The sequence below is a fragment of the Diprion similis genome, chromosome 2, assembly GCF_021155765.1.
Source record: "Diprion similis isolate iyDipSimi1 chromosome 2, iyDipSimi1.1, whole genome shotgun sequence".
In the NCBI taxonomy this organism is placed as follows: domain Eukaryota; kingdom Metazoa; phylum Arthropoda; class Insecta; order Hymenoptera; family Diprionidae; genus Diprion; species Diprion similis.
The window spans coordinates 20,261,341-20,276,573 of record NC_060106.1 but is presented as its reverse complement, the minus strand read 5'-3'; the positions used below and the strand labels follow the sequence as shown (position 1 = coordinate 20,276,573).

General features: G+C 41.1%; 1 protein-coding gene across 3 annotated transcripts; it reads right to left on the bottom strand.

Annotated features, from left to right (window-relative positions):
• Positions 1-880: 880 nt before the first annotated feature.
• On the bottom strand, positions 881-13,663 carry LOC124416522 (cartilage oligomeric matrix protein). Of its 3 annotated transcripts, none has more exons than XM_046897672.1 (14): positions 13,432-13,663; positions 8,559-8,723; positions 7,213-7,436; positions 5,671-5,857; positions 5,512-5,597; positions 5,345-5,417; positions 4,858-5,047; positions 4,153-4,558; positions 3,843-3,995; positions 2,723-3,101; positions 2,290-2,643; positions 1,981-2,208; positions 1,388-1,897; positions 881-1,023 (listed from the first exon to the last, which is right to left on the bottom strand). In XM_046897672.1, the coding sequence occupies exons 1-14, from the start codon at positions 13,514-13,516 to the stop codon at positions 896-898; spliced, it is 3,168 nt and encodes a 1,055-aa protein (XP_046753628.1). In that variant the 5' UTR covers positions 13,517-13,663; the 3' UTR covers positions 881-895. The 3 variants fall into 3 exon arrangements, with proteins under 3 accessions (XP_046753628.1, XP_046753629.1, XP_046753630.1); XM_046897673.1 differs by having other exon boundaries at positions 5,357-5,417; positions 13,432-13,662; XM_046897674.1 differs by having other exon boundaries at positions 964-1,304; positions 13,432-13,661.
• Between the last annotated feature and the right edge of the window lie 1,570 nt (positions 13,664-15,233).

The window sequence follows — 15,233 nt, the reverse complement described above, 5'->3', positions numbered from 1 at the left end:
TTACCGTATAAGGAAAGCTAAAAGTAGTCATTTTGCTTTACATACTTGTTATACTTACAGTATGTCTCTCGGTGATAAATAGATAATAAAATCGCGGAGAAAAATTATCTGCAATGGTGCTGAATTGAAAAAATTTTAAGTCCGTGTGACAAATTTGAGGAACGGAAAAGCAAACAGATTGCATATTGATGGTACATTGTTCACTCTCACCTCACGCTGCCAAAAGTCACACATGTACATGTATATATATATATATATATATATATATAATATATATACGTTTATTCTTAGCGTCATTTAATTCAATTACGATTGTTATTGTTGTTATAAACACGTCATTCGTCAATTAGATTTTATTGGAGATCATCTATGAAAATTGGATACCTTAAAAAAATATATTATGTATGGATATACGCACTAAATACAACCCGATCAGTTTATTCAGACGTCGTATTATTGTCACGATGTGTTTCCCATTTCACCTGGTCTGTAAAAAAAAATCCGATCCTAATCCCTCACTCAGTTTTATGATTTTTTTTCAACACCTGAAAGTTCAATATTACATTTGTCAATTTTAGTGTCGATAATTTCCTTCGGCATTTATAGGTAAAGTTGAATAATGAAATGACACGAATCCTTATGATTCGAACTGGATTACTCACGAACACTGAATAACATTAAAACTATGGTTATTTTTGGTAAGTAGAATATATTATATCTTTATTCATTATAACTATCACTTTTTACATTAAAAGTAACGATATAAAAATTCTAGCTCGTGCCGCGCAGGTTTTGATATTGAGATATATAATGACAAAGAGCTTTATAAGTCGAATTTTCTCTTTTTCTTATTATTCAGCAAATGAAAAAAAAAATTATTATTATTACATAACTATCATGACTTTCTGTCAGAGCCACTAAAAATAGTGCATAGTTTCGCATACTTGTGAAAAAAAGGCACTCCAGATGGAGGTAAAATTTTTTCCACACCGGCATTTTTTCCATTTTTTCCGGCACCGTGTTCTTATGTAACAATGTTTACCGTATACGAAATTTTGATTTGTGCAATCGTTGTGATCTCGGGACATGATTAGTCATACATATATGTTTAATAATTGTAAGCATTGGCGTATTGATTCACCTCGTAATCCGACGAGTATCTCATTCCTACAATATTTAACCAGTCAAACTCTATCCTCCGCGATTTTTAGTCACCTCTCCAAAGTGGTTCTTGTTATCATCAATGTGCACAGCTCGCTGAAGCTGAGGGGGTAAATCCCTGTACACGACTTCTGGCACTTGATCTAAAAACGAATAACGACCAGTTAAAATTGGCTCTAATCATGCAGTGAAATACGACGAAGAACTGGATTAATTATAAGCTTACTGTTGCATCGAGATACGAGGTCCGACCATATGATCGCTTCCTGAGAGAAGCAGAAGACGCCGAGATTCCCGCCCTTCAACGTTGAGTCGAATATATTCCCGGAATCAGCGACCATCTCCTTTCCCTCGTATATCCTAAGCCTGATCAGTCCAATCTTTGGCCTATGAAGGAGCAGCCAGCGGTAGGAAGTGTGATCCTTCCATCCAACGTTCCTCCGATCCTTCCACAGCAGCTTGACCTGGTCCTCGGTATCGCCGGTGTGCCATATGCTGTTCCTCAACATTTCGCCTGGTCCAGTGGCTGAGTTGACCAGTTTTATCTGTATCCCAGGTTCGGCAACTGCACGGAAAGGCGTCGACTGCCAGTAGGTCTGGCTCTTCTTCTTCCACATGACCACGTAGAACTTTTCGTTGCTTTGATAGGAGAATATAAAGCCTGCGTAATCGTCGTCGATGGTGGTATCGACGTAGAACGTACCCTCAAAATCAACACCGCTGTACTTGTCGTGGCCTAAAATCGAAGAGAATGATTAGCGATGAAGACGTGAGTCGATAAGAAACTAAGATGGAAAATTTTAAGCAGTGCAAACTGACCGAAGGCGATCCCAGGATCACTGTTTACCGTCTGCACGATTTCTGACCCATTATTCTGGATCACCCAGTTCGGATCCATCTGGGCCTCACCGATGGGGTCAAGTATGATGGCCTTGAACGCCCGGAAGTCAGTCGTCGATATCTGGCTGTTGTTTGGACAGTTGTCGATGTTGTTAGGAAACCCATCGTTGTCCCAGTCCTTCTTGCATTTTTCTTTGCGGAAATCATCTTCGGGAGAAGCGGTTTAGAACGTTATAAACCAAAATAACAAAAAAAAAAAACAACAATAATAATAAATCCATCACTCACAGTCCGGTAAGAGTTGCTCCGGGTTGTAGTAGTACGGACAGTTGTCCCTGTCGTCCGGGACTTCGTCGCCATCCTTGTCGTCGTCGCACTCGTCACCTCGGCCATCATTGTCCGTGTCAGTTTGGTCTGCATTCGCTACGTAAGGACAGTTATCCCAATCGTCCTGAATCCCGTCGCCATCCCTGTCGGCACCGGTGTCGCAGACATCTCCGACACTGTCTCCATCACTGTCTCGCTGATCGGCGTTCGACGCGTTTGGGCAGTTGTCGCAGACGTCACCAAAACCGTCACCGTCACGGTCATTCTGGTTGGGGTTCCGGTTGTACGGGCAGTTGTCATCGTTGTTTCGAATGCCTGAAAAAAGAAGACAATTCAAGGACCATCGAATGGACAGGAGAGTGACCCCAACGGCCAACCTGATCCTTATAATCACCGTCGTTATCGATGTCAGGGTCACAGGCGTCCCCCAACTTGTCACCATCGATGTCACGCTGCCCTGGATTGTATAAGTATGGACAGTTGTCGCAAGCATCTCCCACACCGTCTAGCTTATCACGATCGTTGTCCTCCTGGTCACGGTTGTAAACGAGCGGGCAGTTGTCTACCGCATTCAGGATGCCGTCGTTATCCTTGTCCGAATCGCAGGCGTCTCCTTGCTCGTCTCCGTCCGCATCTTCCTGTCCATTTGGAGTGTAACGACAGTTGTCGGCCATGCAGTTTCGCTCGGGGCAGTCCAACTTGTTGTCTGGGAAACCGTCAGTGTCGGAGTCGTGTCCACACAGTTTACCGTTTCCAGCCCAGCCGATTTTACACTGCGAATAACCATTGGTACCCCTCGTTATCACTCACGTGTGACAACAGTCGAGAGGATGATATTCGACCCAAGTATGGTGGGACGTGTGATATACGTATAATTGCACTGATGATGTCAGGATGCAGGCAAGTTGTTTTTTGGCTTTTTGCATATTACGATTTGGCTGTGTTGTAATCGACTTGAAAACTGGTTTAATAATTTTTTAATTAAAATCATCATTATACAATCGAGGTCAACAGACGATGTCAGTAAATTGTTACGCAGAGTAAAAAAGCCTGCTTGGTATGGTACATTAGGTACGACTGTACAAGACTATCCTATGATTCTTCGTAGAATATATACCTAGCTACAAACCATAGTTGGGTGCTTAATTGGAAGCTTATAAAAAATGAGTATGTTTTAGTGTGATTGAAGCTCTGTAAGTTGCCTGCATCTTCGAGTCTCTGGAGAATGAAAAATCTGAAAGAACTAAGTCACGTCGAAAAGAAGTACCGATGAACGTAACACTTCTATAGTCGAAGCTTGGCTAATATCCAGGATCGAAAAAGAAGGCATCTTCACGTTTGCCTCGTGTCTGATGACCTTATAAGCTACAGTGACGTCTACACGATAACTACATAGCATAAGTAAGTGCATTTATTTAAGTATTTCGTCCGCGTGCCATGATCCCTGAAAATGGTTGAGGTACAATGTGTCTCGACTGCAGACTTGGTCAATAGTTCCAAAGGACTTATTTTACCTTGCAGGCGTATTCGTTGTATCCGTAGTGGATGCAGTAGGCGTTATCGTCGCATATGGTTACTCCGTCATCGCAGACTACCTTCGCTAGCTTGCACCCTATGGACTGATTGCCAACGTAGCCTGGTTTGCACGGACCACACCTGACACTACCCTGAAAAGGCAGTAAACAAGACGATTTTAGTAGTTTCTACCTCATTGTCAGTCGGAACAAAACTCCCGCTTGACAGTCAATCGTTCGTTCTATCCCCCACAAGAATTATGCAATCATGAGCCCTTCCCCAATCAAACGTACGAAAATGAACACTAACGCCGGTACTGTAGCATTGAGAATTCGGAACGCATCCCCCGTTTCTCCGGTTATTACACCTGTCGATGGGGGTGCATCGCTGCCTCCTTCTTCGAGGGTCTTCGCTGCTTAGACCCATAACGGTTCGTACTTCGTACCCAGCGGGGCAGGGATCGCACCTGTAACCGGGAGATAAATTCGTGCAGCGAACCATGGGGTCGCATGGCTGATCGAGATCGCACTCGTCGATGTCATGACACTTCGTTCCGTTCCCGGTGAATCCCGCGGGACAAGGTCCACATCGATAATAAGGCGGGCTGTTCATTGGTATGCATTGAACCCCGCTGTGACACACTTGCAGTTGGCAGCCCTTCAGCTGGTCGCATCTCTCCCCGTCTCCTGTGTATCCTGAGGGACACGGACCGCACCTACAAATTATAAGTGGATTCGGTGTTGTTCAGCTTTTTTTTTTTATTTAATCGGAGGAATAGTTGCCCTTTTCTAATCTCAAATCCCAGCAACTTATCCATTCGATAAGTGACTCTATCTACCCCCAACCGACTTCAAGTAACCTTGAACGGATTGACTGACTTCAGGAGTGTCCTCGAGTGACTCTCCACCAAGTCTACCACTCATGCTTGATCAGAGAAAGCTTGACTCATCCCTCGACTTTAATATCAGTTCTTTTAATGAGACGAAAGAAGGGCATCTTAATGGTCATTCTCACTTGTAGCCATCATCCATGTTGTAGCAGGCGACTCCAGGGAAACAGCGCTGTTCGGCGCAGGGGTTACTTCGACGACATGTTATTCCATCTCCCACGTAGCCGCGGGGGCAAGATCCGCATTGTGGTCCAGTGCTTGTGTCCCGACACTGTGCTCCCGGGTAACATGGCGAGTTCATCGAACATGACGAGACTAAGGTAGAAACGGTCGTGGAAAAAAGCAATTTTTATCAACTCTGAACAATGTCTGATGTGGAGATTGGGAAGAATGGAGTTAGGAAGTTTCTGTGAGAGCTTTTAAGTCTTGAGAAGATGAAATAAGTTAGCAGCAGTTTCTACAGCATATATTCAATTCTTAGAACAAAATACTGAGAGATTGCGATCATTTTTAAAATTATAAAGAGAATTTTAGATTTGACGATTTTATGATAATAAGCAAAGGGTGAGGACGAGGGCTGCTACAACCGCTCGTACTGAGAAATTTTATTACTAAAAGCATTACCTTGTTGTTTGCATCCCGCGCAGTTTTCAATCAAGCTTCTCAAATGTTGCGTCTCTCGTTTCTGAAAAATCATAGAATCAATCAATCAGACAAGGTCATTAAAATACGATCGAATGAAAACGGTGTGCCAACTCATTTTTGGCCGCTTTCCTTACGTTAAATTCCACCTCATCCCTTATCCGACGAATGGATTCTATCAACGAATTCAGAGTTTTTACGAGCAGAGCTTCCGTCAAACAACCTGAAACATGCATGTGAGCAACTTAGAGATGCATTCAGGCGCAGTTTATACTTCGATATAATTCGATGCTTACGTTTCTCGTCCCAATCGGGAATAATCTGGATGTCACCCCGTCTAGGAATACGTGTGAGGTCCTCCTGCGGCTCTATTCCCTGCATCGTTTCAACGTCGAGGAACTCCGAAGGACAATTTTCCCGCATCAAGACGTCACTCATCTCCATACCCGAGTACACTTTAGCCTTGTGCTTTCTCTCCTTGTACTGAAATCCAAATAATTTCATCAATATCAATATTCCTCGGGGGAAGCAAGCTTCCTACTGGATTCCTTGACTTTACATGCAAAATTCGAGACTTCCAATAAGTCAAAGCTCACATCGTCCATCGAGAAGTAAAGTTAGTGGAATCGCATTGCAGGCTTATGTTAAGCCGCGTGCTGAAATATATATACATATATACATATTCTGCGGTTTGGAGTATCGAGACGTTGTGCAAGTCGTTTGCATGGCGAAGCGCCACTCTCGCCCATATTTGGAAGACCCACCGCCCACGAGCCTCGACGTCTACAACCTACGAGTCTTTTGCAGCTCTTGGGAGTATAGGTACCCTACTTAGAAAGGTACAACGCTTGAGTGGGTTCGGCGTTCTGCGCCATAATTTTTTCGCGTGGGCCATTCATTCCGTTGCCGATTACACTTTCGAGTACAACAAGCTCGGATAAACTGGTATATTTTGCATATCTAACAAGTTGGTTTTACGAACTTCTTCATCTCTTTGTTGAAAAAGCAATGAGTATCAGGATCCCGAAGAAAAAGACTGGCATGGATGCAGTATGGAGGTGTAATGTATCGGTCGTTTACCGATCACATCAGTTACCCTGAACCGAATGTGAAACCCTGCCCGTGAGAATGTCTCTGAAGATCGAGTTGAGAAATGTTGGAAGTACGTTCAGGACATTTCATGTACGTGGTTAGCGATAAAGTGTTTCAAACTTTAGTTAAACGAATATCGTTCCCTGGTTCAATCTGTAGATAATAATTATGTGTCGTGAACGTATTGCAATAATGGAAAGCCTGGGTTACGTCGCCAGGCTGGGTGGCCTCTCCTCGTGATCGGTCAGAGGAATTCAGGCGTGGGCCAGAAGCAGTAACAAGAGTGATACATTCTATGATCGGAGGTCTGTTGTCCAAGACTAGCAGGCCAAGGTACGGCTTGTGTTTATTATTCATCAATCAAGCTGCGATCGTGTTATACATACCCACCCGTGCATGCATATGTATATGTATAATGGATGTAGGACGGGGTGTAGGACAGGCTTGGTGCCAAAACCCTGTCGAGGGCGACGCGATTGGAAGCAAATCGACAGGTCCGCGGATCCGATTGTAAACAGAGAGAATGTGAAGTGGAAAATTTCAGTTGTTTGTACTTGTAATTGTATGGTGGCTCTGCTGGAATTGAATGAAAACCTGTATCGATGAGATTCGATATAGTAGCTGGCAGGATTGGCTGCTGTTGCAAAGCACTCGCACTTCGAAATAACCAACGTACTTCATTGATCGCGTTATTATGACCCCGTAAGATCCTCTGACTCTTAAAGTTCCTCTTACACCATACTCACCACCTCGAGGCGAACCGTACGCAGAATTCCAGCCATATCCCTGAGGGTTTTGTTCATCGGCAGGTTTCCATGGTGGGCGCAATTCACGTACAACTCGACGTTGGCGTCTGGTTGAACCTGGTGGACATGGAGAAGCAGATTCTTGACGATCGTAGAGTCGTCGAGACCTTTAACGTCGAAGCGTTCAGTGTGGACGCTCCCATGGTGAACCGTCTCGATTGCAACTGCATCAGAATTAGGGTAATACTAATGAAAACATGCTCATGGCTCATCAAATTCATGGTGTTACGCATCGAAAATGCGTGTTTCAACGATTTTGATATTGGAAAAGGTCAAAGTGCGGGAATCGTGTTTCTACCGCCGAGCAAAACTTTCCTCAATTTGTAAGTTTCCGAGTTGCATAATGCGATCGGGGATACGGAAAACGCTTCTCTGTGTCGGGTGCAACATCTGGTGCCACGAGACGGAGAGTGAGAAATTGGTTCAATCTCGAGGCCTCGAACTTCCCGTCTCTGACAAACACTCTAGTATTCTTCTAACACATATATATATGAGTATCAAACATGTGTGGGGGTTCACAGAAGTGATCACCGGATCGGAAGACCTTTTTTCATTCGTAATTTTTTTGGTTAATTTTTTTTCCAATCCCCAGGAGGATCGTTTTAGCAGATCACACGACAAATGCGATGACATAGTTTTGTATCAGGCCACTTACTCAACACGCAATCCGATCAGCAGTATTACCACATCGGTATTTTCACACACGAGTCGTATAATAAGTGACACTGTGTACATATTTTTTTTTTGTTGCCAACTCGACTATCAAGATTGATTCTTCTTGTTTCTTTTTCTCTGTTTGTTTCCTCGTTTTTCTCTTCTCTTTGTTTTTTCTTCTTCATACGTTCAATCCGAGGATTTCGTCACGGTGTAATATAGCTGCTGGGGAATTTGGTTCGCGGTGAAAAATTGTGACAGATGTTGAGGCTCAATAAGCGAGTTACGATAAATGGGACAAACTCTCTGTGTAAGAAGACGAACGTGTATTCAAGACAACCTTCTTCAATTGAGATAGAAATTCACCATATTTGGTCAGGGACGCTATGCGCTGGTATAAGATTGTAGATGGAATTGCGTCATGGGTTGGGAACCGAAGTAGTGTAGGTGCAAAACTGGTCTATATGGGGATTCAAATTCAAGTCTTGTTCCAATATTTTATACCTGGATCATTCGAACTCTTTCCAAGGCCGTTTGACAGATTATTTATCGATTTGACTATTGGTTTAATTTGATCGAGTCTCGAGCTTTTGTAACATTAAATTATAACTTTTGCGAATAATTTCAATTACCCTGTTTCGTGCGTCTGTCCAGTATCACTTTGAACTTCTCCTTCGATCCGGAAAAGTCTGCAATAAGTAGCGTCTCGGGACCTCGACGCTTCTTCGGCTTGATATTCTTCACGGCGATGACAAAATTGTCATCATTCAACGCCTCTTCTAGCTCCTTTGTCAGTGCTGTAAAAAAAATCACATTCGATTAGAGTCATAAGAAGACTTCCGGATCATGAATTCTGATGAATTTTCTAGGGGTGTATCTGTGGCCCAAAATATGGAGCTTTTCTTTTTTTCAATTTACAATTATAAATCAGATTGTCGAAAGTTCGCAGTTTGCGCTTTGCTATGGCTCTGAAGTGATAAAATTGTGAATCTGTAAGATTCTGTGATCGGAACTTCAATCGAGAACAACGAAACTTAATATTTGAGGCAAAAATACACAAATTCACTCATCAAACTACAGCTGATCTAATCAATTTCACCCAGATCGAACAGATGCCTATAAAATTAAACTACATATCGCAGGTTTTTCTATTTTAGACCATGGAAACGACCCTAGAAGTTTCATTGTGAGTAAAACTCACGATCCAGAGTTCTAACACTCTCCTAATAAATATTGTAGACTTGTTCATCGTGCAATAACAAAAATTTGTATTGTTTCACCGATATTTTTTGCCTCTTCAAGTATTTTCTAACTTCTGAATCTTGATACGTACGTACAACTAGGTTATGGCAGAACCTCAACTTGCGGGGGCTGAACAAGTTCCGTTATATGTTTCTCCGATTTCTACAAAGGTGTGATAAATAACTCGAGGCTACCTCATGCAATCGAAATGTTAATTTCCAAAATAGGATGTGCCAAAAACTTATATGATAAAATTTTATTTACTACCACACCTTTTATTCCAGAATAAATTTTTATTTTTCCAACAGGGGCATTAAAATTGACAAAATATATTCAATTAAATAGATTCGATCAACACACAAGGGGTTTAAAATAGATTCAGGCTCATTCGTTTCGAGTGATGCGTGTACACCTAAATTAATAGTATGTGCACATATTACCTCCACGTCATTTGGTTTCAAAATAAATTCTCGAATGACGGAAAATTTTGAATAATAAACAAGTGATACAAACGTATGTATTCAATATTACTATACACGTGATACGCAACGAAGCGAGCGAAGCGGAGTTTTCATTATCACTTGATTGTTTGCTGGAAGCGCCAGGCAATCCCAAGAGTTGAATCGAATCCCCCTGAATAATGAATGAACAGATCCTCCCGATAACCCGAACCCACGGGATGATTATTCGCACGGGAAAGCTGTGGGCTCGGCTGCTCGACAGGATTACACCTCGTAAACAGCGTGACTTATTCGATTTCCTGAAGCGTGGGCGGGCTGAGCAACGTCCAACAGTTTAACCATTTTTACCCAACCAATTATAGCCAAGAACCCAGCGATTCAGGACCCGAAGATCGACGCTCGCACAATCCGATATTCTCAGATATTTTTCGACGATCATCATTCATCCGGTGTCAGCCCCAGATCGCTTCTCAGGCATTCCATATGGGTATCGATTAGTCTCTCTCTCTCTCTCTCTCTATCCATCTACCCACAAACGTCTCAAGTATTGTCTCAAAATTATGCAGCCGAGACTCTGCATGAGCGATTCCCATCAGACTGGTGGATTTTTTTATTTTTATTTATCTTCTTATCGTTAGATGTCTGCTTCTGAGTCTGTTTTTTCGGCAGAAGTTTGCACTCATCGGGAACCAAGCAGTGTTTATATTTTATCGAAAAATTTAAAACACTTCGAGATCAGATTAAAAAATAGAGAAATGGAATATACCGGAGTTGTAAAAAAAGGTTTGTAAGTAGATGGTCACTTTGCAAATGGTAAAGAATTTAGTAAACTCGTCCAATTTTAGTCTGCGATGCAGGCTCGATTTATGCGCAAGAAAATTTTCTACAAATTTATATATACTCGTCGTGAAACGAGTTTCCTTCCTTTTTTCAGCAGTCAATTCAACTTTGACATATAATGATGGTTTCAATCAAGATCGACGCAAAGTTAAAAACTTCAATATTCGACGATACTACAGGAAAAAAATTGTTTTTTTGTTGTTTAAATAAAATAAGCCGTCGTAGAGTAAAAGTTTGTTATAAATACACTAATTACCAATTACAAAGCGATTTGAAATGAAGCATCGATATTATATTACGATATATTGTTTTCCGTATTTATCACGCTTCAATTGTTTTTTTCTTTTCTTTTTATAATTCAGTCACATTTCGGTTACAATATACGTAATAAGTTTTATAAAAGCATAGACGCGCAGCATCGTGTGTCGTAATGACATCATCCTGTAGCGCATCGTAGAGGACACTTGATAAATGACATTATGATGTAACCAGTCCTCTAAATGCGCTCTTCACCACCTTTTTTTTGCCACCGTCACGCATTTAATTGCGGCTGTTTCCATTTCTGGTCGAATTGTGATCCAAAGACGCGGTGCGAGATCAATTGACAAATTTGCATGCATATATTCGCTGACAATAAAGCCAGCATTTTTTTTCTAAATTACCGCAGATCTGAAAAACTTATGAAATTTTATCATCGATCGATACGCGACAAATGCTTTGTATTTTTCACGAATTCACGCCGTTTGTGTCTCCCTCGGCTTGCAGGTTGACGCCACAGAGCTTCTTCAACGGCGATCTTGGAGTTGAGTGACCTCCTTCCGGGTTTCTTGCTCGACGACGAGAGTCTTGAACGGGTTCCGCCTGGCTATAAGTGCAGCGACTGTGGAAACTGCCGTCGCGCAGATCGCCGTGATTCCGCAACTTATGGGAGCGCAATTTGTACCGGTCTTTCTGCTCGATAACCTCGACCCATCTCTGAGCTTACCGACCGCCGGTAAGCCAGAGCCAGACGGTGCTTACGACACTAATTTTACATAACGCGAGTATTTTTTACGCCTTTTTCCACGCGTGTTTTCCGTACACAAAGCACCCGTTTCTACGATGGACGAGTGAATCTGCGAATTTGTTTGGGCAGATTACTGAAAATCACACTTTTAAGTCCTGGGAGTTGAAAGTGGTCTTTTCTGTACTGCGCGCATGCGCTGTCGCGAATAAATTCGACGCTACGCGACTCTAACCTCAATTTTCACCTCGCGTATTTGCAATATTCGTTTTCGGCTCACCTACGACTCGTATTGCGAGCTCACGCTTGGCCCGAAAGGACTGAGTTTTTTTTTTTATACACAATATGCTATTTCAGCCTTAGACCGCCATTCGTGCAAGCACAGCAAGGAAAAACACGCGAAGCTGTGAAGCTTTTTTAGTTCGACGCCAGATGTGGAATGAGAAGATATTGTAGAGAAGAAATTTAAAGAAACGCATGAGTCATCGGTTAATGACCATGAATATAAGATATAAGGTTACTGAAAAATATTTTAAGTTTTATTTGTACCCTAACATGGGTTTCATATTAAGTCAACCAACAGATGTTGACGACTTTCGCATCGGTCGTTCATTACAGTTGTTCCGTCGTAATTATCCGAATGAATTGGTCGGGTGATCGAATAATTCAAAGATTACATCAAGTCAATTTTCTGTGAGAGTTGGAATTTAGTTATAGAGAATAATCTTAGAAAAAGTTAGCTAATAAAAAATAAGTAACTTTATATGTATTTTAGGTATATGAACGAAATGTAAATGCAGAATTTCGACTTTGTGATTTAAATATTGCATTTACGAGGCAATAAACGATCCAAAAAAATGAATAAATGAATTATAAAAAACTCAGGATTCATTGGGATCTAGTCGATTTTTTTTCATTCCAAAGTCAACGTCCTGCTGTAACATCGTGACTTTGAAATCTAGAACTACGCAACTTTTGGTCAACCTGCACGGAATTGCTGCAGAACAATTAAGTTTGAGAGCCAACCATACCTGTCTGTTTTTGCAAGTGATTTTTCCGCGATGAATTTTCAGTAATTAGAGTTCAGTTAAGGGTGAAATTATACCTCAGCTGGTCTACTTAACATTTTATTCACCGTGAAATAAAATTTCTTCTTCAAAAATTCATTCTCATGATAATTTATCACTTCTAGTGTATTTTAGGTGACATTAGACACTTTACAAAAAATGGGGCGGCTTTTCCAGGAGATGTGCTTTAATCTGTCACGTAACTCCGACGTGTTCAAAACCCCCTGAAAAGAAAGCGCTTTTACCTGATCAATAGATTTTTTACCGTAAAAAATCGACACCATGATTACGTATTTCGTGATTACTTACATTTTATAAAGTGATTACCAGAGATCACTTGCGAAAAAAATTTGACTCCGTTCATGTGATTTCTTATGATTTCATATGATCTTTTTTTTATATCACAAAGAAATTTCTCTGATCCTAAATGATTTCTTATAACTTCCAACGATTATCATGGTCGTTAGTAACACAGACTTTTATTTTAATATTACCGATTTCAGTGTGATTTTAGAAATCACAAAGTGGTTTCGAAGATTGCGAAATAATTTCCAATGAAAATAATCAATCATTTTTCAAACTCGTCAATCAACTGACGCGATTATTTTCCTCGCAATCGATTTTATTATGAACTTGATACAACAAGTAAAAGATAAATAAACACTTTCACCTAATATTGAAGAATATTTCATATAAAAGTATAAATTATCAAAAAACATTTCCGCCAAATCAACAAAATTTCGTTTCATAAATCCTAAACAATCGATTAAATTTTCACCGATTAAATCAAGTCGCGTTCGTTTATTTTTTTCTAACCGATAAATCGATGCATCGATTATATATTCTTAGCTCAGTAGCCACCGCGGACTCAGAGCGCGAACTTTGAACTCACCTTCATCCGGTGCGACGCTACGAACGGAGCACTGTGAAAGGACGAAAAGGGTGGCAAGGACGAGCAGCGCCGCGACGCAGCGCATCTCGAAGGATCTTCAAGTTTCCGGTGAAGAGAGAGCGGAAAGTAACGGAAGTAGCTGATCGAACAATAAAGTAAAGGGTCGCAACTGGCACAAAAGCACGTGTCGACGTCTCGACACGCGACTCGCACTCTACTGACACTGACTACTGAAGCTACGCGAAGCTGCGCGAAGCTGCGGGAAGCTAATCGCTGCCACTGGAGCGCGGAATCGGTTCCGCTTGACTTTTATACGGCGCCCACGGTGTTTACCGCCATGTCCTTAGCCGCGTCCGAGCTCCGCAGCTCTCCGCGACTCGATTCCCGACAGCCCACGAGATTCCTTCGCCGTTTCCTTACCGGCGCCGAAATGTTGCGAGAGCCTAAGAGAGGAGATCGCCAACCCGACAAATCGACGGAACAGGCCCACCAGATAACGCCGGATGCAGGTGCGCCGTCCGCCCACAATCCGGGCGACTGTCGAATTTCTTCTGCACCTTCGTTCACGTCCTACCTCTACGGTTCATCGTTTCTCCATTTCGAAACCCTGTCTCGATGGTGAAAAAGTGCTGACGACATTTCTTTACGCCAAAAGAATTTTATCTTCGTTTTTGTATGTCTCATATTTTTTTTTTTTTTTTTTTTTTTTTTTTTTTTTTCGAATACTTGTCTACAACATCTGGAAAGAAAATCGCAAAGACAATAAACGAATTGTTGATGTTTTTTTTTTCACAAATAAACTTTGATAAAAAAAAAAAATACCGAAACTATTCTTAAAAATTAATTTCTTGTTTTTTTTTTTTTTTAAATGTTTCGGTACCAGAGTAAGAAATTGAGGGTGTTTTAAACTTGGAAATATCTGTTTTCTAATTGTACAAAATTTTTGGTAATATTTGATCATTTTTCAGCTCTAGCTCATCGATAGTATCAAGTTTTTATCGATTTTACATTATTTCGAATTACATTATTTTACATATTGTTATTAAATACAAATGTAATGAAACGATTGAGTCAGAAAGTTTGTTGAATATGTAGGAAGAAATTTAGGAACTTACTGAGGAGAAGCAGAAGATTGAGAGAAAATTATTTCCGGCTTTGGGCTGCAATAATAATTAACAATTCACGCGAAAAGAGCAGGATCAGTGCAGATTAACGACTGGCTTATACTGCAGAAAATTAGCTTAAGGTCATAAGTCGAGGAATTAAATCCAGGATCAAGGTACGTAGGAAAATTTCTCTCTGCGTCGTAAAAGGATCTCGGACTTTAATCCTCTAATTCTACTTACATTACGCCTTAAGGTTCTAATCTGACGATAAATTATTTTAACCAAAACCGATCTGATTATTAAAATATCACAAACATGGATCACGCATTTATTACTATGGTGAATAAAAAATTTACAGGAATAAAACGACAAAATACAGTCCTTAAAAATCCACTTAGAGTGTAGGCATAACGTATATAGTTATGTATAATTGAAAAAAAGAATTCAATTGTATTCGCTTTTCTGTTCCGAACACTCTTCGTCTATATTTTGCAAAAAACGATCGTGTGTCTGTTCTTGTGATCTGCAAATGAATGGAGCACGTGTAGAGACTGTTTCAATGCCGTTCATAATTATATAACTGAATGTATGAATCGAAAAGCCACCCGCAGCCAGCACTCGTGGTGGCCACAAAGTGTCACGTGTCGCTGCATATTCGTCGAAATACGTACCTTGAATTTTGATAACGGACGATCG

Bases quoted from the DNA above. Each gene is read 5' to 3' on its own strand.
- LOC124416522 (XM_046897672.1), bottom strand. From the start codon at position 13,516: ATGCGCTGCGTCGCGGCGCTGCTCGTCCTTGCCACCCTTTTCGTCCTT. The intron at 8,724-13,431 runs GTGAGTTCAAAG...TTTTTTTTACAG, and splicing joins TAGCGTCGCACCGGATGAAG to CACTGACAAAGGAGCTAGAA. The intron at 1,024-1,387 runs GTAAGCTTATAA...TTGTTACATAAG, and splicing joins CCTCGTATCTCGATGCAACA to AACACGGTGCCGGAAAAAAT.